This window comes from Magallana gigas, chromosome 2 (genome assembly GCF_963853765.1).
Source record: "Magallana gigas chromosome 2, xbMagGiga1.1, whole genome shotgun sequence".
In the NCBI taxonomy this organism is placed as follows: Eukaryota; Metazoa; Mollusca; class Bivalvia; order Ostreida; family Ostreidae; genus Magallana; species Magallana gigas.
Window position 1 is genome coordinate 43,355,392 of NC_088854.1, and position 24,804 is coordinate 43,380,195.

The 24,804-nt window shown below is 33.7% G+C and overlaps 1 protein-coding gene across 2 annotated transcripts; it reads right to left on the reverse strand.

Moving 5' to 3' along the window:
• Positions 1-960: 960 nt before the first annotated feature.
• LOC105327968 (uncharacterized) lies at positions 961-18,763 on the reverse strand. Of its 2 annotated transcripts, XM_011428668.4 has the most exons (18): positions 18,672-18,763; positions 18,320-18,428; positions 15,237-15,299; positions 14,645-14,908; positions 14,157-14,456; positions 12,690-12,941; positions 12,109-12,582; positions 11,893-11,949; positions 11,391-11,747; positions 10,946-11,248; positions 10,468-10,746; positions 10,016-10,093; positions 8,864-8,947; positions 8,610-8,747; positions 7,159-7,457; positions 5,328-5,540; positions 4,554-4,701; positions 961-3,396 (listed from the first exon to the last, which is right to left on the reverse strand). In XM_011428668.4, the coding sequence occupies exons 2-18, from the start codon at positions 18,360-18,362 to the stop codon at positions 2,345-2,347; spliced, it is 4,404 nt and encodes a 1,467-aa protein (XP_011426970.3). In that variant the 5' UTR covers positions 18,363-18,428; positions 18,672-18,763; the 3' UTR covers positions 961-2,344. The 2 variants fall into 2 exon arrangements, with proteins under 2 accessions (XP_011426970.3, XP_011426971.3); XM_011428669.4 differs by lacking the exon at positions 15,237-15,299.
• Positions 18,764-24,804: the final 6,041 nt, after the last annotated feature.

Below are 24,804 nucleotides of genomic sequence, written 5' to 3' on the forward strand. Positions count from 1 at the left end.
TAAACATAGGGAACAATTAATTCCATATATGTGAAGGTTACCATGGTATAAACATTGGTAAATGAAAGTCCGAGATCAGTTCGTGTAAGTCCGTGGAATTCGTGCTCCAAATGAAGTTTTAGTTTCGATCGATCAAGAAATAATCCATCAAAATCAACAGCAAAAGTACAAGGAATATATCAGTGAATTATGTAAAATTAGTAAATAATAGCTGCTACAATTAAAGTTTTCATTTGAACATATTTTATTCTGTAAATTACACACGATGATTGGAAACAATTAAGTTCTTTCAACTCGCATGTTCCTCTCCTAACAATGAAAGTTGTCAACAATGCGGCCAAACGCAATTCAGAATGCGTGCCTTTATGCTGTCAGTTAGGTCATTTCTTATATCGCGTTGATTTCTGTCTTATTGTCGTGCATGTATGAATTTGAGGGAAGCAGATACTTCTTGTATGAAAATATATACCTGTATATTAGAGACTAAATTATTAAAGAAAATAATACTTACAAATTGAACTAATTTTAATCGCATGAAAAATAAAACCAAATCCAAAACCACAATGTGATTATTTTGGCAGAGGCTTATATTCAATAAATTGGATGTACAATTTCATAATGCATGATATTATCAATAGGCCCTTATTTTAATTAGGTAGAGCCTTCGTCGTCACATTATTTCTGCTAACAACCACTCTTCCCTTTTCATGTTGAAGAGAAGCATCTAAAGATTCAAAGGGGATCAACTCCTTTTATACATATGGGAACAGTTATTCCTCTTCACAAACTTTGCAATCAAAATAAAATACTTGCCTGCCGAATTTTTTTTTTGAAATTCTTGCTCTGCGTCATTAATGATATTTTTCTGACACCGGACAAATGGACTAAGCTTTCAAATACCTACATTACCCACAGTTGGCATGGCCTTTATAGACAAAATAAACTTTTAAATAAGAGTCGGGATTAAAAAAAAACCTTTAATGTATAAATTTTCAAAATGATAAAAGTTATCATAATTATCCGTTGTAAAGCAAAATGTAGTAAGCATTAATACATAACACATAATGTGAAATACATGTATACATCTTATGCATAAAATTTTTATTAAGGTGGCTCACTACACCGTGAAATATTTTCTCCAATCAGCAGAAAATTACTTGATTATGATAGATATCATAATGGATAAGAAGTATTTAAGTCTAATAGGCAAAAAAATGTGCAATTTTGGATGAAAAATTACATTTTCAAAAATTTTATTCAGTTAACATGAACAAAAGCTCCAGGCGGATTCGAACTCATGATCTGCGGTTCAGAAGCCTAATACTTTAGCCACTTAGCTACGACGATATACAACCCAATCGAACGATTTAAACAGTTTAACAAAACATTTAAATCGCCATCTTGTGACGTAGTGTCTCAAAAAGTATAAGTGTAGGTGTAGTGAGGTACCTTAAAAGAATGTACATTCAAATATATTTTTATACCTGTACATAATTGTATAGTTATAATTAATAAAACATACCTATCAAAGTTTATTTCTATGCTCTACAATAAACGTGTAAAATTACTGGTAGTTAAAAGTGTCATATCTTTTGTATGGTATCAAATTTGTCGTGACTCTTCATTTACGTTTATTTTTTTTCATTTACACCATGAAAAACATACAGCAAACTGAGGCATTTTCAAAATTCAGAATAGTAGAATCTGCGTGTAACATATAAAAAACCTATTTGATAATTTTTGCATCACAGTCAAGAAAGACTAACATACAATAAAAGACAGCCAAATAAATTAATAAAAAAAAAACCCACAATAATTTGAATTTGCTTCCATCAAAGCTTTTCCCCCTCATTATACATGTATGACAAACAAAATAATTAAAATTCATATTAATTCTGTATATTACATGTAATTTTTTAATTTAAGAGTAAAATAAAATTCTACAATTAAAAATTAGATAAAATTTTGGGCTCAATATTTAAAACTAAAATATCCACTTTTCCATAGCGCAAGATCCTTACGAATTTTATTTGTCCAAATTCACTTTTTACGTGTTTCACTTTTGAGATAGGTCCATGATAATAAATGTTTACAAAACATTACTCGTCTCTTCATTGGTTGTGAAGATAAACTGTCTGATATTTGGATATGTTAATGTTAAGCCCTGTAAAATTGTAACTCATATTGCTTATATCGATAAGTCTTCCCATTCCATATGCAGGTTTTAAATCATGATCATTAGTACACAAAGTTCAACATAAATGTAAATATGTCAAAATAGATAATACATGAAAAAAACAAAGAATAGTCAAAAGTGATTTTTTTTAATAACACTTTAAGGAGTTTAGGGTTTCCTTTCAAGAAAATCAATGTCAGTTTTCACGGGTTTATCCGTCAAAACTTCCTTCCCTTCCACTGTTGTTTCAATCTCCCCAAACTTGAAGAACAAACGTACCAATGGTTCGACGCCAAATGGTGGTTCTTCTATGTTTATTGTCAGTTTTCCAATATAATCGCATCCTTCATCTGCGACACATTTAATACCTTTTTTATCAGTTTGATAAAATTTTAAAAACAATTGCTTAGCAGAAATTTTCGGTGAAAAAACATCAACTTCAGTATTTTGGGCCACTTGTAATATTTCACCTCTGGAAACAATTTTATGAAAAGTTCCAGAACAAAAGGTTGTTCCACTGATGACCTTCTTCATGTCACCTGGATCAGTATCGAAGCCAAACTGCAAGGTTTCAACTCCATATGTATGTGGACTGATTCTGCGCTCCACCATGGTATCATCATGTCCAAAAATAACGGCCCCTTTAAGCACTGCCAACCCTGGGTCAGTTGGAATGATCAAATGGTACTTACTATATTTGTTTTCGAATTGTTTTTGGATAATTTCTGATTCTGAAAAACCACCTACAAGGATAATATCTTTGACATTCTTTCCATTACCTTGTAAGATTTCATCCATGACTGAAAAACACTCCTTCAATGTACGTTCAAAGATTTTTTCGATCATCTTGGGCTCAAAAATTATTTTTCCAGTTCGTACTTTGACATCTTCTGCATGCTCCGACTCCTCAACCAAAGTTTTGTATGTTTTCCCAGTTTTATCTTTACAAATGGAAGCAAGGGATGGATACACTAATAACAGTAATTTGTTATTAGCAGAAAGATCTCGCTTCTTTAATTCAATGTTGCTCTCCATATCCAAGTAGTCCGAAGTTTGTTTTTTGAACTCATCAATGACATCTTTGGTTAAAAGTTCCTCCATGAATTCCCAGATCCTGGCATTGATTGTGGTCCCTCCCCAAGCCCCTCCCACTGCTTCATGCAGCACCTCTAAGCCTCCATCCTTTGCCACACCCATCAGGGTAAAATCTGCCGTACCACCTGGAAGGTTAAATGTGAAAAGCTCTAAACATCCATTTAAAAAATATAATCGAAGGCCAGAACGGCCACAAAGGCATCGAGATGACATTTTCTTTTATATAGAATAGAATGATATCAAAAATTTCTGTACTAATAATCATACATCAAATAATATTAGAATAAAAAAGTAAATGAATTATGTTTTGTGCTGCTTTAAAAACTAAAACCAGTATATTTCCTTATAAAATAGGTTGTGGTTCGTTTATAATACAATAACTCAATAAGTTACAAAAATCGAAGAAATTTCAAAAATAAATCATTTTCTTTCTACTTTAAAAAGTCTTTGAACAATTTTCACAGGTTTATAGTTTGAATACATTAACAGTGTGTCCCTAATTATAATAATAAAACATACTTTTATTTATTTCAATTCCCGTTTGAAACAAGATTACCTATGGTATGGTACTTTACAAACAAATCCACAACATGTGCTGTCTAAAATGCTCGACCAAACCAACTGCATTATCGTGTTTATTTATTGCAAATATTATCGCTTACATTTATTTTGGAGACCCTGCCTGATAACAAATAAATTTACACATCAAATTTTATTTCTATCTGGCATGGTCTCCAATTAAAATGTAAGCGATAAACTAAGACAATATTTAGTGAAGTTTTACACCTTATTGTATTCATCCGCCATTTCTTGATTTAGCAATTTTATACTTATGCAATGAGTTGTAAATAACGAGGGAGGCAAAATTGGGTTTTTTGTACACAATTTGGTTAAATAAATGGAATAAAAATCTTGTAATATGTTCAATACTTTAAGGAACTTATTTCTTATGCACATTTTAAAGGCAGTGCAGAGCATGACGATTGCCAATCCAGACGATCGCTAGAAAGCTGCCGAGCATTTGCTCGATGCCTTAAAACACAACAAAAACTTCTGCAAATTAATCTGTGAATACACTAAGATTGCCTGTGCTTAAATTATTTTGTCAAAATTAGTTTTGATTAAAGGACTTCATTAAATACAGGACGGTAAGAAAATGTGGACAAATACCAAGAAGTCTCCCAAAACTGTCTACAAATTTCAATTAATTTGCAACATTATTAACATGTACAATGGGGATAGAATATGAATACATTAATATAACTGCAGTACAAAGACCCACCTCCCAAGTCCACCAGTAAAATCTGGGTCCCACTGACGTACTGGTCCCCGGAATCACTCGGCAGATCAGGCTTGGATCCTTTTATAGTGTATATCGCTGCCACCTCTGGTTCAAGAGTAAGAATCAGTTGTTGTTTTGGAATTCCAGCCTGAAATCAAAAGCATATATTTTCATTTTCCTATGTCTTTGCCTGTGATAACACTATGTATCGATTTTGTACCATATAACTCATAAAGCCAAATTGAGGCGCCAGCGGGGTTTGCTTATTTATATTTAAATATTTAATCGTAAAATGGTTTAAATTTATATAAATATAAGTAATAAGGAATCATTCTTTGAATATTATGAGGTGATAATTGCGGTCGGGGCGTGATCAAATCTATCATAAAGCGCTTTGGACTTTATTGGATTTGATCATGCCCCGACCAAAATTATCACCTCATAATACATGTACTCAAAGAATAATTCCTTATATAATGTCTGTTTCAAACAACTTTACATATTATTATGTACTAGATGGCCCAGCTGCCCCTGACAGTAAAATTGCAAGGCAACAATTCTGATTTTATACTTCCAATTGAGGGTATCCTAATGGAGAAGCCATTCTATATAACCTATCAATGATCTGCTATAGTATTTTTTTAAAGGCATGTGTTTGAGAGGTAACTTACTAAAAATGACAAGATGCATGTAATTGCACAAACAACTTTACATGATAAAATCTATAAGTCAGAATTTAAGAACAAGAAGAAAAAGAAACCAATACTAACTCACCTTTTCTGCTGCTTTTCTCAGGAATTGTTTGGCAAAATTGTTCCACAAAGAGGGCACTGTCATAACCCAAAGTATGTCATCTTTGTCAAATTTCTTTTCTGCTATGGCCTCCTTGCACTCCACAAACAAATATCCAATTGCAGTTGAAATCACTCTCAGGGCATCCATAGGCCTACCCATGTGGTCAAACACAACTAAGTTTTCATCACATCGCTACAAATCAATTGGGTACAAATCAATTTATGTTCTATTAACTGAAGACAAAAATGAAGACTATGAAATCTTTCAAATGGACAAATCATGTCCATGGTTGCGTTTAGTGATGGGGATATGCAAGAACATATACCATTTTATATTCCATAATTACTTTAGTGCAATTGACTTTAATGATTTAGGATTTAGAAATTCTGTTGTAAACTGTCAAAACCATGATAACAATGTTTTCTAAGCATGACTAATTCAAAACAGCACTAAACAATTGAAACAAGATATCTGTGAGCCAATGCTCACTAGTGATACCCCCGCTCTGATGTGAATATGCAAAATAAGCAAAGTCGACATTTAACAGAAAGCTGGCATCCGATTGGTACAGAAATATATCCCACAATATGGCATGCCTAAACAAATAGTGTGTTAAAATTTCAAGCATCTGCGATAAATAGCTACTGAGAAATCTTTGAGGAAAATTTGTTTGAAAATTTTGGCTAAAATAAACAAAGTACTCATTTAACAGGAAGTTGACGTCTGATTGGTACAAAAATATATCCAACGATATGGCATGCCTTAAAAAATACTGTGTTAAAATTTTAAGCATCTTCGATAAATAGCTGCTGAGAAATCTTTGACGAAAATTTGTTTGAAAATTTTGGCAAAAAATAAACAAAGTACTCATTTAACAGGAAGTTGACGTCTGATTGATACAAAAATATATCCCACAATATGGCATGCCACAACAAATAGTGTGTTAAAATTTCAAGCATCTGCGATAAATAGCTGCTGAGAAATCTTTGAGGAAAATTTGTTTGAAAATTTTGGTTCAAAAATAAGCAAAGTCATTATTTAACAGGAAGTTGATGTCTGATTGATACAAAAATATATCCCACAATATGGCATGCCACAACAAACACTGTGTTAAAATTTCAAGCATCTGCGATAAATAGTTGCTGAGAAATCTTTGACGAAAATTTGTTTGAAAATTTTGGTTCAAAAATAAGCAAAGTTGTCATTTAACAGGAAGTTGACGTCCGATTGATACAAAAATATATCCCATAATATGGCATGCCTAAACAAATAGTGTGTTAAAATTTCAAGCATCTGCGATAAATAGTTGCTGAGAATTCTTTGACGGAAATTTGTTTGAAAATTTTGGCATAAAATAAACAAAGTCGTCATTTAACAGGAAGTTGACGTCTGATTGGTACAAAAATATATCCCACGATATAGCATGCCTATACAAATACTGTGTAAAAATCTCAAGCATCTGCGATAAACAGTTGCTGAGAATTTTTTGACGAAAATTTGTTTGAAAATGTTTGCTAAAAATAAACAAAGTCGTCATTTAACAGGAAGTTGACGTCTGATTGGTACAAAAATATATCCCACGATATGGCATGCCTTAACAAACACTGTGTTAAAATTTCAAGCATCTGCGATAAATAGTTGCTGAGATAAATGCGACAGAAATTTTTGTTACGGACGGACAGACAGACACACAAGGGTAAAACAGTGTACCCCCTCTCCTTCGGAGCGGGGGTATAAATAGTACTGGAGGCTTATATTAATATTAAACTCTATTTGATGTATCTAAATTTTAAAATAAGATCATACATACATGTTTTCCAAGTAACTCTTTTTTTATTTGGTAAAAAAATCTGTAATCATGATGCTTGTTTTCTTCCACTAATGCTTTAAATTTTTGCTCTGCCTCATAACCAAAAGACTCCACTAATCCATTACTCTTAAATAGGAGGGAAGTTGGTGTTTTCAAAGACTCAAGTAACTCTGAAGAGTTAGTTTTCCACTTCCCCGTTACAACTTCTAGAGGATTTTCTTGTGATGAGAATGCAAAACCAGAGTAACTGGTTCCAAAGTCAATAGCTGCCACAGTTTTGTGTTTTGTGACAAATTTTTCTACAAGATAAAAAACATGTATCATAAAAGTGGTGGGTAATAAGAAAGCATGGCCAAGATGCAAAATAACATTATACAACATGTAGTAAGAAACAAAATGATAAACTGTAAACCAACTTTTATTTGCGTGCCAGAAATTCTCACGAGGTTCATGAGAGCCTTTTTACATATATCTTCAATCACTGTATACAGTACTCAAATTCTCTAGTTTTTCAATTTTGTTTTTTGAGTCTACATCTTGATTGCAAAATAAGTGGCAGCAAACAAGTTCATGTCCAATAAATTGCATACTAAAAGTTGTCGCGAATAAAAGTTGATTTGTAGTACTTGCACAGATAGAGAATAAAATAACATACATAGTAGGTTTCATAGTGTACGTAAATCTAAACATAGGTAATCAAATATAACAGAGCTCAACGAGATGTGGCGCCACCTGAATCAGACCATCACAATTTGAGTTGTTCTTAAAATCTTATTTGTCTTAGCATCTAGATAATCAAGATCTGTCTCTGAAGCCACCTCTGTGATCATTTTATCTTAAATAGTTTACCACGCAAGTTTGAAAACAGAAATACTATATTTACATAAACAAGTGACCTATTCCAAAAACCTTAACCTTCTCTAGCATCCCAAACCAATGGTTCAGATTCAGCATCCAGGCTGGTGTTGTGTGTCTTGTATCACAAGATACATCATCTACTCAAATTTGGTAAAGATTGAACCAAACATAACCAAGATTTGTCTATCTAAGGGGTGTGCTTAAAAAAAAATTTAGCCAGCTCCAAAAACCTTAACCTCATTCAGCATCCAAAACCTATGGCTCAGATTCAGCACAAGATATAAGGCATCCAAGTCTTTAAAGACCGAAAGGAGGTCCAGATGCACCATCCAAGCAAGTTTGGTGAAGACAGGACAATCATTAACTTAGATAAAGGACCTGCTCTAAATACTTTAACCAGGACCAGACACTGAGGCCGACACTGTGATTTTAGCATAAGTTCCTCCCGACTTTATCTCGGTGAGCTAAAAACTAATGCCTGTAAAAAGCATGAATGGAGTTTACAAAAGAATGAAAAAAAATTGAATGTTGTTTGGATTTGTCTGTTGTTGTAACTTGTTGTAATGATCTTGCAGTAATTAAATGGAAAATACTTTTTTCTTCTGGTTCATTTGTTGCAGGTTTCGAGGCCACCCCTAGATGACGTCTCATTGGTCTCCTCATCATTTCAAATCTTCTATAATACATGTCAGGATGGCCAAAAAATTCTTCCATTTGCCAAAACCTCCTCCCTGAATTGACAAAGACAGCTAGTCACAAAAAGCGTGAATGGATTACAGTGATATCTTTGTTTGCAAAACACCGGACGTCTTTGGTAAATAAATATGTTTGTGAAAAAATAACAAACCTCGCCTGTGTCTTTCGTCATAAATGTAATCATGGGAGACTACAGGAACAAAATCTTTATTTCTGGCAGCAGGATCATATCCCGCTGAAATACAAAGAAAAAGTGACTAGACCTTAACATTTGCATAATTTAAGGATTAACAAAAATGGTTATGTTTTAGAAGACTTACATGACATTCTACAGAATACTGTGAAATCATTAAATTTCGTGGGGGCCGGTGTTCGTGGATTGTGTTTTTTTTGTTTATTCGTGGGTATGTGATTTCATGGATACGTCAGTTTTCTGTTTCAGTAAGAAAGATAACTCTTTCTATACAAATTTGTTTTCGTTGAGGATGTAAATTCGTGGTGGAGGGCTACCCACGAATACCATAAAAATTGAGCCACCACGAATTCTAATGATTCCACAGTATATACATACATGTACATAATGCATATAAAGTTATAAAAAATGGAGAAGAAGTTATTTCTAAGAAAAAAAGAGAAGTTGGTTTGTTTAACAAGTGGAATCTACTTGTATATTAATATGATTGATTAGTCTTCAATGGATAGCAATGTCACAAATTATAGGATTGTGGACCATGTGAAAAGATTTGTTCTACTATATTAGACTAAGTAAAGTTAAACTTTGGAACCCCCTAAAGGGCTTTATAATTGGTCCAAGGATAAAATTACTGGTTTCAACAAAATTGTTCTCGCACTACTAGTACACTGGTTATTACATTACAAGTTGTAACAAAGATTTTGAATTGCTTTTCCTTTATTCTATGTTAAACATAATAACCCTCTTAGGGGCTTGGATATCAGTTGCAGATCAGGGCTTGTAGAGTTTAGATATCTAAATTATTTTTAAGACCATTCCTGAAAAGTTTGACATTTCGGTGCTGTGGTTCTTGAGAAGAAAGTTCAAGAACCTCTTTGTATTTTTACTGCTTTATTTCATGATCATTTCCTACTGGTAAAGGTAATGACCTTTAATTAAATAATTACTCTGAGTAAGAATCATTTGTGTCAAGTTTGATTTCCACTGGCCAAGTGCATGGTTTTAGCAAAGAATATGAAAATTTAGCAAACTACTGGTATCCTCCTGTTTTAATAGACCACATACAAGGCAATGAAATTTTGAAACTTTTAGAATGATAACTTTAAATACCTCTGATTCCAGCCCTGTATGTACATTCAAACACTGTGTTCTCAGACAGCTTCTTCTGCATTGTGTCCACATTTTTCTCTTTCAAAAGGAAAAAGTCAAACTTGCTATAATTTCCAAACTTGCTATAAACTTGCTTATTACAAAAGTGTTTTGCTATAAACTTGCCAAAAAAAAACCAACTCTTGCATTGTGCTTACTGTAAAACATGGAATATTTTGAGGTGCAAAATTCAAAGTGGGTAAAGATTTGAAAAGTACAGTTCAGAAAGTTAGTAATAATCAGAGTAATTGCAATAATCTTGTGAAAAATTATTCATATTGAGTTTAGCGAATTCTATTCGAATTCCTCTGTGAAAATTTTGTTGCAATGTACATACTTGTGGTTCCTCTTTATAATTACAAAAATTACAGTATTAAGTCTCCAAATCTCAATATTGTATGACCAGTTTATACCTTGCAAGACTTCTGTTGTGTCTGCAATTATATTTTGGAAATAATGACCAAATCTTCTATATTGCAAGGCATTTTTAAACTCCAGTACGAGAGAATCATCCTCAAATACAAACAAAAGCAAAGTGTAGGCCCGTCCTTTCCGACTGAACCCAGAGTTTGGCCAAACACTTTCTGGGATAATGGAGTCATCACGTTTCCTCAGGGTCTGCTCTGTGATATAAGTGTCAGTATTCTCTAGTACTTCATCCAAGTGTAGAAGAATATTTTGTCTTGCTGTTTCTGCCAAGGGAAGTTGGAAGTTAAAAATCAAATGCACGAGCGGTTGAAACAAGTTTCACACCAACTGATAAAATATAATAAGTAGAGATTTACATGAGAGAGATAAATGAGAGACAATTAAGTTTGTAATTGCAGAGAGAGAGAGAGAGAGAGAGAACAAATGAAGTTAAGGATTTTTCCATTTCTGTGGTTCTATTACCAGCATCTTGATGTACGCTGATCGTGTCTCTGCAATAAAGTTTATCAGCGATGTCTTTTTTATTCAGCTGTCTCAGCAGCTGAACGAAATATTCAAAGGTGCGTTCCTCTGACGCTTTAAGGAGAATCTTTAAGAAGGCGGCAACCATAGTTTGCCGTTGCCTGCATGAGCGAATGATTTGTTCCTCTGGCTTTGTCATCAAGCCTTCTTTCACAAAACACAATACCAATTGACTGGGTTCTAGCTCTTGAACAAGAAGGTCCCAATATTGTTGTATTCTCACTTTTATAAAGTGAGAGTCCTCTAAAAAAGATAAATCAGTAATCAAGAATTTATTCATAACATTATTGAACATGTCAAAAAATGTCTGTGTGGTTTATATAAGATAGAGATAAGAAAAAGTTTCAAAAGAAGTAAAATAGGTGAAGAGTTCAGAAATGCAGACCTTGCTTGTTAGAACCTGATGTAGATTCAGTGATTGTAACATGAATTTCCAGCGATTTACTTTCCTCATACAAAGATATTGTAATGTTCATCATATCCAACAACATTTTGATCAATTTTTGGATGACATGATCATTATCTGACAACAAACGTTGGCTAGCCTTTTCTGTGAGGGATGTTAGATGTAACACTAGAGGACTCTCAGCTTTATCAACTCTCATGTGTAAGAATCTGGAGATTCGGCTGCGTAGTGTCGAGTCACCATTAAGGAACTTTACAATTTCTTGCTGCTTTTCTTTTAAATCTATTTTACTACTGAGAATTTCAATGCTCAACACCATTGCAGAAGGAAACATTCCTAATTTGTAAAGAAAAAAATTTGGTTAATTCATTTTATCAACAGTTCATTATAATGCAATTTCGTTGTTAAACAAGCAAATCCAGAAAAAAAAATCAATCAATAATTTTTTTTATCACAAAAAAAAACCCAAGCAAAACAATACCTTCATTAAATGCTATGCTCTGTGTTTTTAGGGCAAACTTTTCCTCACCGTCGTAATCTGCAGAAAAATTATTGTGTTTCCATTAGTGAATTTTGCATGAAATCTATTCAACCAATACATGTATATCTTACAGGTAAACAAATACCTTATAATCATGCATGTACAACTAGTACTGTTTGTTTAATAACAATGTGAAACATTTTGAGATGAACTTACGTGACAATGTATAACTGTGGGACAAACAATCCTTAAAAACATTTCTGTTCTCTTTGAGCTTTTCTAGCACTGCTGTCCACTTCAACTTGGAAATACAGTGCTCAATTTCTGGGGCTTTAAATTCTTTTTCTATTTCTTTGGTATCAAAGGGTGGATTTTCATATCTTAAAGGTGTGGATTTGGGTTTAAGACCTGGCATATCAAATTTACGATGCATTTCAAACATTTGGCGTTCAAGTTTTTCCTCTGCTTCATCATATTTTTTTTCAAATTCCTTTTGCAATTCTTCTGAGATCTTTTCCGCTTGAATCTTGCGTGAAGATTCCTGATGAACTGATTGATGAAGAGAAGGCAAAATCATTTTTTCCTCCAATAAAATGTCACTGAATGGGATTGGTTCCATCTCTGTCTTCAAAAACTCTAACTCACATAGTACATTCCCAATATCAACAGTATGCTCCCCTTGTTCTATGACTGAAAGTAATAAATATAAAAAATTTTAATATCATAAATTTAATGAAAATCAAATCAAAAATAGGATAGGATAGTAAATCCATTTTCATTCAATGTTAATCACTAACCTGTTTTACTATCTCGCCTAAGCCTGTATTTCTCCATCACTTCATAAAATAAAGATAAGTTCTCTTTTCTTAAGTAATACAACAAATCTCTACAGCCTTTGGGAGATTTCATGAGACTGCATATAATTTCCTCTGAAGAATCTGGTAGCTCTTGGTCACTTCCCTTTTCCTTAATGTATTCATATAGATGTTCTTTTTGAATTTTCTGATGAAGTAAACGGTAGGTTCTTTTCACACAATCCAATGGGTCATCTTAGGATAAAAGATATCATAAATATATATTACATATATATACATATATATAGAGAGAAAGAGAGAGAGAGATACAATACTGTGTACATGATTTTATATTTGCTGTATTCGACAAATTGAAATTGAATATAACAATTTCAACAAGTTGGATATTAAACAAATATAAAATCAAACAATAATTAAAGATGTTCTATTTATCTCATACACTTTGATTAATATTAAAAAGCTTTTGAGACAGCCCCTTAAAAATATAAGCTGTTTAATTTAAAGTTTAACTGAAATACTATAAAATACTAATACCAGAGAAATTACTTTCCCACAAACCAAGAAAATTTTGGCTACCCACAAATATTGCCCCCTCCCCCCTCCCCCCCAATAAAAATGTTTCCACAGTAGACCTTGAAATAATTTTTTGCTCTAAATATTGTTTTTTCTTAAAGCTTACTTACTTAAATGGAAATACTGAAGACTTGAATAATCAAGTTTGTTGACATGCAAAAAGTTTGGAATGCTCATTTGTTTACACCAACTCGAATTAGGAACAGTTGTAATGTTTTATAAAACAAACACTGGTACTAATTATTTGAAGTTAAAAATATTGATTAAGAATGATTATTGATGGAAAAAATAAAAGTCTTTGGAGGCATTATTTTGATAAGTTCTTGTGTAGGCATACACACACACACACACACACACACACACCAAAAAGAAACACAACAAAATTGTTCTGTTTTCATTGCATTGTCAAGATTAACTTCTTAACAGCTAACAAGATTTGCAGTTTTATAAACAACACACCTATGTGTTTTTCTTTATTTTTGTAATTTAAATCTTAAACAAAATTGATAAAATCAATTTAAATCAAGTTTTGGTAGTAGAAATAGTGATGTCAAATAGGCTATACAGGAAAATCTTAAAAATCTAGGGAACTGAAGCACTGAAGACTTTTATTTGTGTGTGTAAAAATATTGCAAAATTGGCAAGTTCTTCATTATATACAAGTATTTCTTGATGCTGACAAGTTCTTTAACATGTCTCTTGTTCTATTTTTGACTGAGATAAGCATGGTCATTGAATGTAGTCACTGAAAACCCGCTTATCACTGATGCATATATAAAAAAAAATGTCGTCACAAATTCAAGTTGGTTTACAGTAACAAAGTTGAGTAAAATAAAATATGATTGTTAACGGTAACCACTACTTAAAATCAAATACCTGGTATTTCTGGCACCTTTTCTTTCATTTCATCCAATACTGATGAACAGCCACATTTTTTCAATGCCAATTTAAACTTCTGAATGTTGTCTTTGTGTGTTTGTACTAGAAGCAGCAGCGCATCGCACTTTTCTTTCCTTGTGACAGCCCTTTCCACAGTGTCATGTTCGTCAATGTTCAGCACAAGCTTTTCCAACAACATGTCTGCTATTAATGAAGGCTCCATTTCTTGATATAATGTTGTTCTGTGTTCATACACCGTTTCAATGGATAAATTAAATTTTTCCGAATCCACATCAACTGAAAGTAAAGCTAGAATAAAAATATCTCCTACATAGCATATAGTTTGTACATTAATAACCGGTACTTAAGCAGATATTTCTCTCAAGTTGAAAATAAGATAGACATATTCAGACTTCACAGTAAATTTAATTTCACATTGACCTACTTTGCCTTTGGCCAAAAAAACCCCCATAATATAAATTTACCTTTTGACAGGTGTTCTTTGAAATCTGCATGCAGCTGTGAACCTCTGATGAAATCAATGAGCTTCCTACACTCTTCAGGTCCATATCGGAGAATCGCCTTGATAGCTCGTCCACTGCTGACAAAATCCTGTCCTTCTCTCATTCCTTGTTTGATTTCATCAGGAAGAGCAGAGCATTCAGACAGGTAGCCCAATAAACTTTGGTCTGTAAGCATGTGCTCTCGCAAAAATGAAAAGCCTTTTTGCACAGCTTCAACTGGTCTTTCTGTATTGGTATAAAAATATTTTTGGTAATAAATTTATTAAAAAAAATATATTCTTTATCTTATATGCTACTGAACATTACCTGAAAACTAACTGTATAGCAGACTGCAGTACATGCTTTGCTACATTTTGTTTGAGCCAGCTACACAATTATTGGTGTGTTGCTTGGAGACCGAGGGAAATATAATGATGGGTAAATAACCTTTAAACAAAATATATCATAACTTTTAAATGACTCTTAAGAAACTCTTTCATCTAAATGGTACAGATGAAATGACTAATGAAGTCAAATGAAATGCAACAGCTGGATGAATTATTTTAGGCCTTACTAGGATCTTCCAGTACTATGTCCATTTTCTGGCGTTTAGATGCTCTGTTGTCTGCATCATTTTCTATAAGTAAGAATAGTAAATGCATTCTGTTACGATTTTTGCCAACCTATTTTGAAGCTACTATATCTGAGATATCTGCTGATAAATACTGATCATTTTCTTGGTGGAGATGGTTACCTATGGGATAAGACAAACACAAGGACGATTTTTACCTTTTAACTGTTCCAAGACTAAACAATGCAATATCAACTCATAAAAGTTAAATGACAGGTCCATGGGCCACAATGCTCACCTAAGCAACTATGTGTAACTCTGGCCCAAAGTAGCTTCACTATCTTGACTTCATCTGACTTATCCGAAAAAATCCAATAACCCCTCATCCCAACAAAACAATTACAGTAAAAGTAGGTTACAGCAAAGTCCTAAGGACCAGGAGATTTACTTCATTATATACATAATTTGTTATATCAGTATATCAAATTTGTAACAATTAGGCCTAACAAAAAAATTTGTGTGTTTCGGGTAACCCGACCTAACCTACAAAAATGGCCCGATCCTACCATTTTTAGACTGTTTTCCCCAGGCTGATTTTGCATGGCGGTACCGCCATTGAAGATCCCCCGCCATGCATCACACAGTGCCGCCATGCTTCCCGCTATGCATGTTTATTTCAAAACAAAATTCTTTTTCCGATTATTACACATCTTAACTGTAATTAGTAGATATAAAGTTATCGTTTATCCGCTCAAACTTCAGAAAAACAATTGCACCCGCAAAGAGCGCAGTTAATTTCGACATCGATCTCAGCAATGGGGCACACGTGGTTTACGGTTTAAGAACTTAGCTTATGATTAAGATATATTTAAACTGAGTTTATTAATTGGTGATTAATGCATAAATAGGGACGTGATTACTTCTTGTTTTAATAGAATGTGCTTTTTTCGACATCTCCGCCATTATCGAATGTTGTGGATTTTCCAAGATCTAAAAATAGCACAATGTTCACTAGATGGTGTTAGCTTGGATTCGATATGCTTGAACTCTTAATTTGCCGCAAGGATATTGGAAACTTGAAAAAATGTACACAATAAAGATGAAAAAAACTACAGTTATTTGCAGAAATGCACGGAAGCGATGTCACATGACTAGAAACATCGTATATTGTATGCCTATTAAAATGATTGACTGTGTACATACATGTAAACGGGGAAGGGGACTGGTGTCAAGATATCACAGAAACTTTCATATGAACCCCCAATTTAAACAAGAAATATTAACTGCCCAGAATAAGTTGAATCAAGATTGTTGTTATTGTATGTACTTGTTCTGCCTATTTCTTGTTCAACACCCCCCTAAAAAAATCTCTTCTATAAGGAGTGGGAGTGGAGTGGGACAGAAGCTGATGTTGAACTGCCATGTGAATCTATATTTCTTGTGTTTTGTGAAAACTTGTGAGGACCAACCTCTTAAAAAACTGATTTTGAAAAAAAAATGTTATTAGTTTTTCAAGAAAAAAACCCAGAAAAATTGTATATCAAATATACACAGATATGAAAATATAATTATGAATTGAAATGATACTTGTTGATGTAGATTTCATGAAAATGCATCGATTATAGTACATATCATGTAGTATGTTTCATCAAATGGTTATATTATTACGCACAGTGATTTTGCCGGCTTAGGCGCTTTAATGCCGCACCGCGCATTTACTCTGACAAACTCCCCCCCCCCCCCCCCCCCCATGCTTCAAAAATTTTCTGGGGAAAACACTGTTAGATGTCTGATTTTATCCGATTGTGAATGTTATCTTATTTCCAATAAAAATTACGTTTTTAAATATAAAACAAAACATTCTTATGATTCATACCAAAAAAAATATGATAAAATAAAAAAAAAATCTCTACCTACCTAACCGAATTTTTTCATCAGTGTTACCCTAAACACACTATTTTTTTAGGCCTTATCATAGCGATATACATGTTCATGTTTTTTTTAAGTTGACTATCATTTGTCCTTATTGATGAATAAAATGCAAGGTTTTACCAGAAATGAAATTTCTTTTAACAAATATGTCTACAAGTATAGCGAAATTTTAAAACTATGTAACAATTCACTGTAAAAGATGTAAAATATTCTAATGCATGGAAAATAAATTAAGAACAAGGTATTTCTGACCAAGTAAGTTTAGTCTACACTCATACAACTTGCAAGAAATGCAATTATCGGCAGTCATACTCCCGCAGTATCAAGAAACCCACTCAGAAAAAATGGATTAAATTTCTTTCGTATAGATATTACAAACCCCCTCTTTTGATCCACTTTTGGCTGATCAAAAGATTTGGCTGAAATGAAACTACCGTATATGTAACCTTTACTTGATATAAATGTTCAAAGTAAACCAGGATAAAATAAATGTGTTGGATTGTAACCTGGAACCTATTGACCTGTAACCTTTGAATAAGTATATCAGATTGACCTGTAACCTTTGAAGAAGTATATCAGTCAAGCTGGCTCCTGATGCCAGAAATTTATATGGAAATTGAAAACATTTTCTGTATAACTACATGTAACAATTCTCCCCATTCTTGAGTGGCTAAGTTTATTAAAACCTACACCACTTGTTAGTTGTATGCAACAATTTGTGTTGTATTTACTTGTAATTTTGTTGAATATATTTTTATTTGTGGGGTTCATGGTTGGTCTGACCAGTTAACAATATCTAATAAACTGCCCCACAGTTCATTAACACGTATAATGTCCAACCAAGTTTATTCTCATAAAAAATTATGAAGCCACTGAAGTCATTCAAATAATGATTTAAGTCAGAATGGAGTTAACAAGACACTTAATTCGTTAAGAAATTAAAAATCTGATGAGTTTGAGGACAGGAAATAAGACACCTTATATCTGAGCAACATATTCTACTTTGATGACAACTTATAAATAATTTGTTAAAAACATTAACTGTCCACTGTCAGTCTTGTACATGAAAATATTTCTTATATAGAAATCTACAATAAAATATGGCCTAGTATCATCCTTGATTACAAATTTAGCAACGCAAGCATAAACTTTACCTTTTTCGAGTTTCTCAACATAGTCTCCTTGGCCTTTATCCATTTTGCATGAAATCGTAATTTATATCTTTAAAATCATAGAAGATTGAAACAACTTGGATTCATGGCACTGAAAGAATTAACAAAACAAAGAATCACCATAAAATATCTGTGTTTTAAACACAAAAAGAAGATTGCAGAGAAGATTGTTTTCTACTTTCGTTTTGATCGAAACTAGCTTTAATACACATTTACATTAAATTAAGATCGAAATTTATTGTGTTTATCAAATTTCAACATTCGATATAGACATTCGTCCCTAACGTCATATGATAAATAGGTAACATGTAGCTTATATCAAAACTCAACTTACAATATCAACTGGATTTTCCAATCACCCCTTTAGGCCATTTTTCTTGGGCGGAAGTAGATTTGTTAAAGCGTGTGTGCGCACGTTCCCAACAAGTATGTCATTTCCGCAGCCCCCCCCCCCCTACTATATATAAGCGCTGTTACAAAAAATAATACCTTGTTTCCGTAGCAAATATTTTTTTATTCATTGAGTCCCTATCCCCTTAACGTTTTTGGGGGTGTAATAGTCGAATTAGATGGAAGAAGATTCTTAGAGTTTGCGAAATTGAAGAGGCATTACACCCCCCTCCCCCCTTGCTCGGCTTGCTTAGATATTTTGGATGTGTCTGTCCTCCCTCCCCCACCATTCGACACTTTTAAATTACGATGCTACGTGTCTGTAATACTCACTACCATATTCTTGATGGCTCAATTTTTGTGATTTTCCTGGGTGTTAAACGTGTCAAGTTAAAACCAACGGCGAATTTTGCATTGTATATGCAAACGGATTAACACCACCAAGAACCTTTCAAAATGACAATCCTCGAAGATTGGTCCCACTACACATACTTTATGGAACAAAATTATTTTATCAACGATAACTTTGATTATAAAAACATATTCCTATTAGAATTAGAATAATTCATATTTCTACATGTTTAGCTCGTAGATACAAGTATACTATGTTAACTCCTCTTCGCTCATCTAAATTTAGTTAACGTTTATATTATTTATTTTAACAAGAGAGTATTTTTAACAGATAAGCTTATTAAGTTGAAATTTATTTTGGAGTAGTCAAATTAGATTTGTGTATAGTTGTATTAAATCATTATAGACAAAAAGTCTAACAAGTTTGGATTTATTTTTGATGTATGTTAATATTGTTGACATTGTGAATATGATTATGGGTGTCCAAGAAGTGCAGTGGACACTGCACTTGCTTCTCTCCGCTGCGACCCGATTTCGATCTCCGCGATCGTCACTGGTTGTATGTGATAGGGTATCGCGGTAAACCGCCAGACGATGATTGGTAAAGGTGGAGGGTTGCCAGATATAGAGCCCCCGACGATAATTGATAAAGGGGAGGGTTTTTCAGATATAGCCCTAGACGATGATTGGTAATTGGGAGGGTTGTCACATATACATGTAGCCCCAGACGATGATTGGTGCAGTGTGTACTAGTAATTAGAAACTAAGGAGGATACACAACAGATTGCGTTCGATCATTCAATAAAAATGAATTCCAAAATGAAGTGGGAGGAGCATGTTATTGTGTAATATATTCCTAGTACGTATACATGGTTAGATGGCAAGAAAACAATGGAAGAGCTTGGCATTGGGAATGACTGTCATGTGTCAGTGCAGAACTACGATGGAAATATGTACATACACATACGGTATTTTGATACCACTCCCAGAGGAAAGCCATCCCGTCAAAAAAAAGGCAGCATTAACGTTAGAATCAAAGTACTGAAGTACTGAAAGCCGGGCTCTTTTGGTGTGTCTTTATGCATATTGTGTAGTAAAGACTGAACATCTCTCTCTCTCTCTCTCTCTCTCTCTCTCTCTCTCTCTCTCATGCTTTTAATGTCGGCAAAGCATCAGAGAGCGACCAAATTTTGTAAGCGGCTATAAACAAAAAATAAGTCTGTCTAGTAGAAGTTAAAAAGTTCAACAGTTGCTGCCTTGAATTTTGCAACAAGCATTATATATTAAATCCCCGTTTCTTCATCGTGCAGCAAAGTAGTTCATGGAAATTCATGCGCATTGTATTCAAAATGCATAGTAATGTTTTAAAAACACGTTATTAATAAGAAAACTAAAAAAAAAAGACAATGCATTCGAAATTTAAAAAAAGAAACAAAATGCCAACACTTTTGACAAAACGTGGCTCTTTGTGTAACTATCTGGTATTTTTAGAAATGGTAATTCTTTACATTACATTGTTTGTAAACAACTATAAGACTCGAGCTTTGTTTACATAACTATCAATTCTTACCTCTGTATCTCGCTTGTAACTTGACTTCAACATCTTTTATTTTGGTCAATCATTTAAAATGCACCAATAAAGCATTTTATACATAAAAAATAAAAAATAAACAATCTCAAATCATGTCCAAGTCCCTTTAACCCTCGCGGATATTTAGTGGACATGGCTTTATGAATAGCAACTGCATAGTGCCATGTTCACTAAATAATCGTTGTTTATTACTTATATTTGCATTTTACCACTTGCAAATACCCCGCCATATTTCTTAAATACATGATTTATATTTAATAAATAAAAATCGCCAACATATTTTAAAAAAAAGTTATAAACAAATTTTGTGTTTTATAATGACCATGTCGACGTCACGCGATTTTAACCCCCTTCCTCGCAATCATGTGCTTTATTAACGCATATTCCCGATACCATGTACGTTGAATCTATACTTTACGACTGAGAACTTGTAATTTAATATCGATATAAAAATTTAAATTTTGAAAATTTTAAGGGTTTTTATTTAGCAAAATGTCTGCACGAAGTATTTTTTACCATTACAGCGAAGTCGTGAACGCGGGTCACATCAGGCGCGTAAAGCCTTACGAGGAAAGCGTGCGAGAACCGTGTAAAATGTTTCATCAAGTTAATGAGGATTCATTTAGAACATTTTACTCATAGAAAACAATAAACAATGTACTAATCTTTTAATCAAACTTGTGTTCTTTTTCAACAAACAAAAGAATAAGACAATTTTGAAAGAAGCTGTCTTTTAAGAATGTCTATATCGTTACTGTATCGGGTACACTATTCAAATAAGCAATCCGTCAACATGTGTTATACGGTTAACAAATTGTTACTTTCATAGGCAATCCGAATCAACTATAAGAGACACTGTGATGTTGTAAAACGCATGCATTTTATTTGACAAATTGAGTGAAAGAGTGAAAAATATCCTGTCCATAATCTATTAAATGCGCGAGAAGAAAAAAATAATGATTTTACATATAATTATTTACTCTTATCAACCCTCTTAACGGAAAGTGACAAGATGTTTAATTTAATCACAATTATTACAATTAACTTGTCCAAGCAATTAAGCTAGGAAATATACGCCGCTATACAGATGTTGGGTCTGAAATCTAAATCATTTTTTTTTGTTCTTTCCAAAACAATGTTTTGAATTAAAAAAACAAGAGGCCAATTGGCCTTAACGGTCACCTGAGTAGCATATACCCCATACACAAACTTGTCATGGAGTCTATGCGTCTAATTAATTAGATTTCATACTGGAGAAGAAAAATCATAAATTTGTAATGACGACCACATTTCAAAAAGAACTGTGAAACTAAACTAAACTAAAAGATCTGGTCTACAAAATCATGAATTCAGTTTTCCTTTCAGGTGTGTGGGAGTAAAGAAGATAATTTTTTAACATTATATGCATTAACATCTATACATCCATTTTGGCCCTGCCCTAGAGTCAAAACCCATCTTTGAGGGGACATGAAAATTAAAATTTCAGTAGAGGACTTCCCGGTAAACATAATTATTAGTCAGTGGGTTTTTTTTATACCGATGTGTGAGAATAGAGAAGATTTTTAAACATTATATGCATTAACACTATATTGCCCCCCCCCTCCTCATGTCATGAACCCCTGACCCAGGGGCCATAAATTTCACAATTTAGGTAAAGGAGATTGGGGATATCATAACCATGTATTCAGTTTTTTGCCCACATGTGTGAGAGTAGAGAAGAAGATTTTTAAAGATTTAAAACATTTTCACTATTTGGCGATATTGGCCCCACCCAAGAGCCTGAACACCTAACCCAAGGGTCATGAATTTCACAATTTAGGTAGAGGGCCTCATGGACATCATAATCATGCATTTAGTTTTTAACAAATATATATGGGAGTAGAGAAGAAGATTTTCTAAGATTTAAAACATTTTCACTATTTGGCCATATTGGCCCCACCCTAGAGCCTGAACCCCTGACCGAGGGGTCATGAATTTCACAATTTAAGTAGAGGGCTTCATGGACATCATAACCATGCATTTAGTTTTCAAAAAATATATATGGGAGTAGAGAAGATGATTTTCTAAGATTTAAAACATTTTTACTATTTGGTCCTATTGGCACCACCCTAGAGCCTGAACCCCTGACCCAGGGGTCATGAATTTCACAATTTTGATAGAGGGCCTCATGGACATCATGATCATAATCATGCATTTAGTTTTTAACAAATACCGGTATATATGGGAGTAGAGAAGAATATTTTCTAAGATTTAATACATTTTTACTATTTGGCCATATTGGCCCCACCCTAGAGCCTGAACCCTTGACCTAGGGGTCATGAATTTCACAATTAAGGTAGAGGGCTTCATGGACATCATAATCATGCATCTAGTTTTCAAAAAATATATATGGTAGTAGAGAAGAAGATTTTCCAAGATTTAAAACATTTTTACTATATGGTCACATTGGCCCCACCCTAGAGCCAGAACCCCTGACCCAGGGGCCATAAATTTCACAATTTTGGTAGAGGGCTTCATGGACATCATAACCTTGCAACCAGTTTTTTCCTCACATGCGTGGGAGTAGAGAATAAGATTTTTGAAAATTTGGCTTTTTTTGCATATTTGGCCCCGCCCGTGGCACCCCAGGGGTGGTAGAGCCATGAATTTCACAATTTAGATTCTTCTTACCATAGAAATGCTTCACACCAAAAATGGTAACGATTGACCTGGTAGTTTTCAAGAAGAAGTTAAAATTGTAAAATTGTAAACGCACGACGCACAACGCACGACGACGGACGAAGACCAATTGCAATAGGTCACCTGAGTGACCTGAGTAAAGATTTTCTCTATATATTCCTGTGTAAACTTAATCTTTCAGCTTTCAGCTCAGGTGACCTAAAAAAAAATTTCGCCCTTCATTTTTACAGTTCAGGTTCTCCTTTCCTTATGGATGCTTTGTATAGTATTGATTTTGTTAAATTGTGATTCAAGAAAAGTTGTAAAAAATGTGAAAACAGTGAAGATTTTCTAAGATTTAATACATTTTTACTATATGACCATATTGGCCCCACCCTAGAGCCTGAACCCCTGACCAAGGGGTCATGAATTTCACAATTTAGGTTGAGGGATTCATGGACATTATAACCATGCATTTAGTTTTTAACAAATATATATGATAGTAGAGAAGAAGATTTTCTAAGATTTAATACATTTTTACTATTTGGCCATATTGGCCCCACCCTAGAGCCTGAACCCTTGACCTAGGGGTCATGAATTTCACAATTAAGGTAGAGGGCTTCATGGACATCATAATCATGCATCTAGTTTTCAAAAAATTTATATGGTAGTAGAGAAGAAGATTTTCCCAGATTTAAAACATTTTTACCATATGGTCATATTGGCCCCACCCTAGAGCCTGAACCCCTGACCGAGGGGTCATGAATTTCACAATTTAAGTAGAGGGCTTCATGGACATCATAACCATGCATTTAGTTTTCAAAAAATATATATGGGAGTAGAGAAGATGATTTTCTAAGATTTAAAACATTTTTACTATTTGGTCCTATTGGCACCACCCTAGAGCCTGAACCCCTGACCCAGGGGTCATGAATTTCACAATTTTGATAGAGGGCCTCATGGACATCATGATCATAATCATGCATTTAGTTTTTAACAAATACCGGTATATATGGGAGTAGAGAAGAAGATTTTCTAAGATTTAATACATTTTTACTATTTGGCCATATTGGCCCCACCCTAGAGCCTGAACCCTTGACCTAGGGGTCATGAATTTCACAATTAAGGTAGAGGGCTTCATGGACATCATAACCTTGCAACCAGTTTTTTCCTCACATGCGTGGGAGTAGAGAATAAGATTTTTGAAAATTTGGCTTTTTTTGCATATTTGGCCCCGCCCGTGGCACCCCAGGGGTGGTAGAGCCATGAATTTCACAATTTAGATTCTTCTTACCATAGAGATGCTTCACACCCAAAATGGTAACGATTGACCTGGTAGTTTTCAAGAAGAAGTTAAAATTGTAAAATTGTAAACGCACGACGCACAACGCACGACGACGGACGAAGACCAATTGCAATAGGTCACCTGAGTGACCTGAGTAAAGATTTTCTCTATATATTCCTGTGTAAACTTAAT

Coding starts and splice junctions, on each gene's coding strand:
- LOC105327968 (XM_011428668.4), bottom strand. CDS start 18,362: ATGGATAAAGGCCAAGGAGACTATGTTGAGAAACTCGAAAAAG. Junction 10,747..10,945: donor CAGCGTACATCAAGATGCTG/GTAATAGAACCA, acceptor TTCCCTTGGCAG/AAACAGCAAGACAAAATATT. Junction 8,948..10,015: donor ATACAGGGCTGGAATCAGAG/GTATTTAAAGTT, acceptor TTTGTATTTCAG/CGGGATATGATCCTGCTGCC.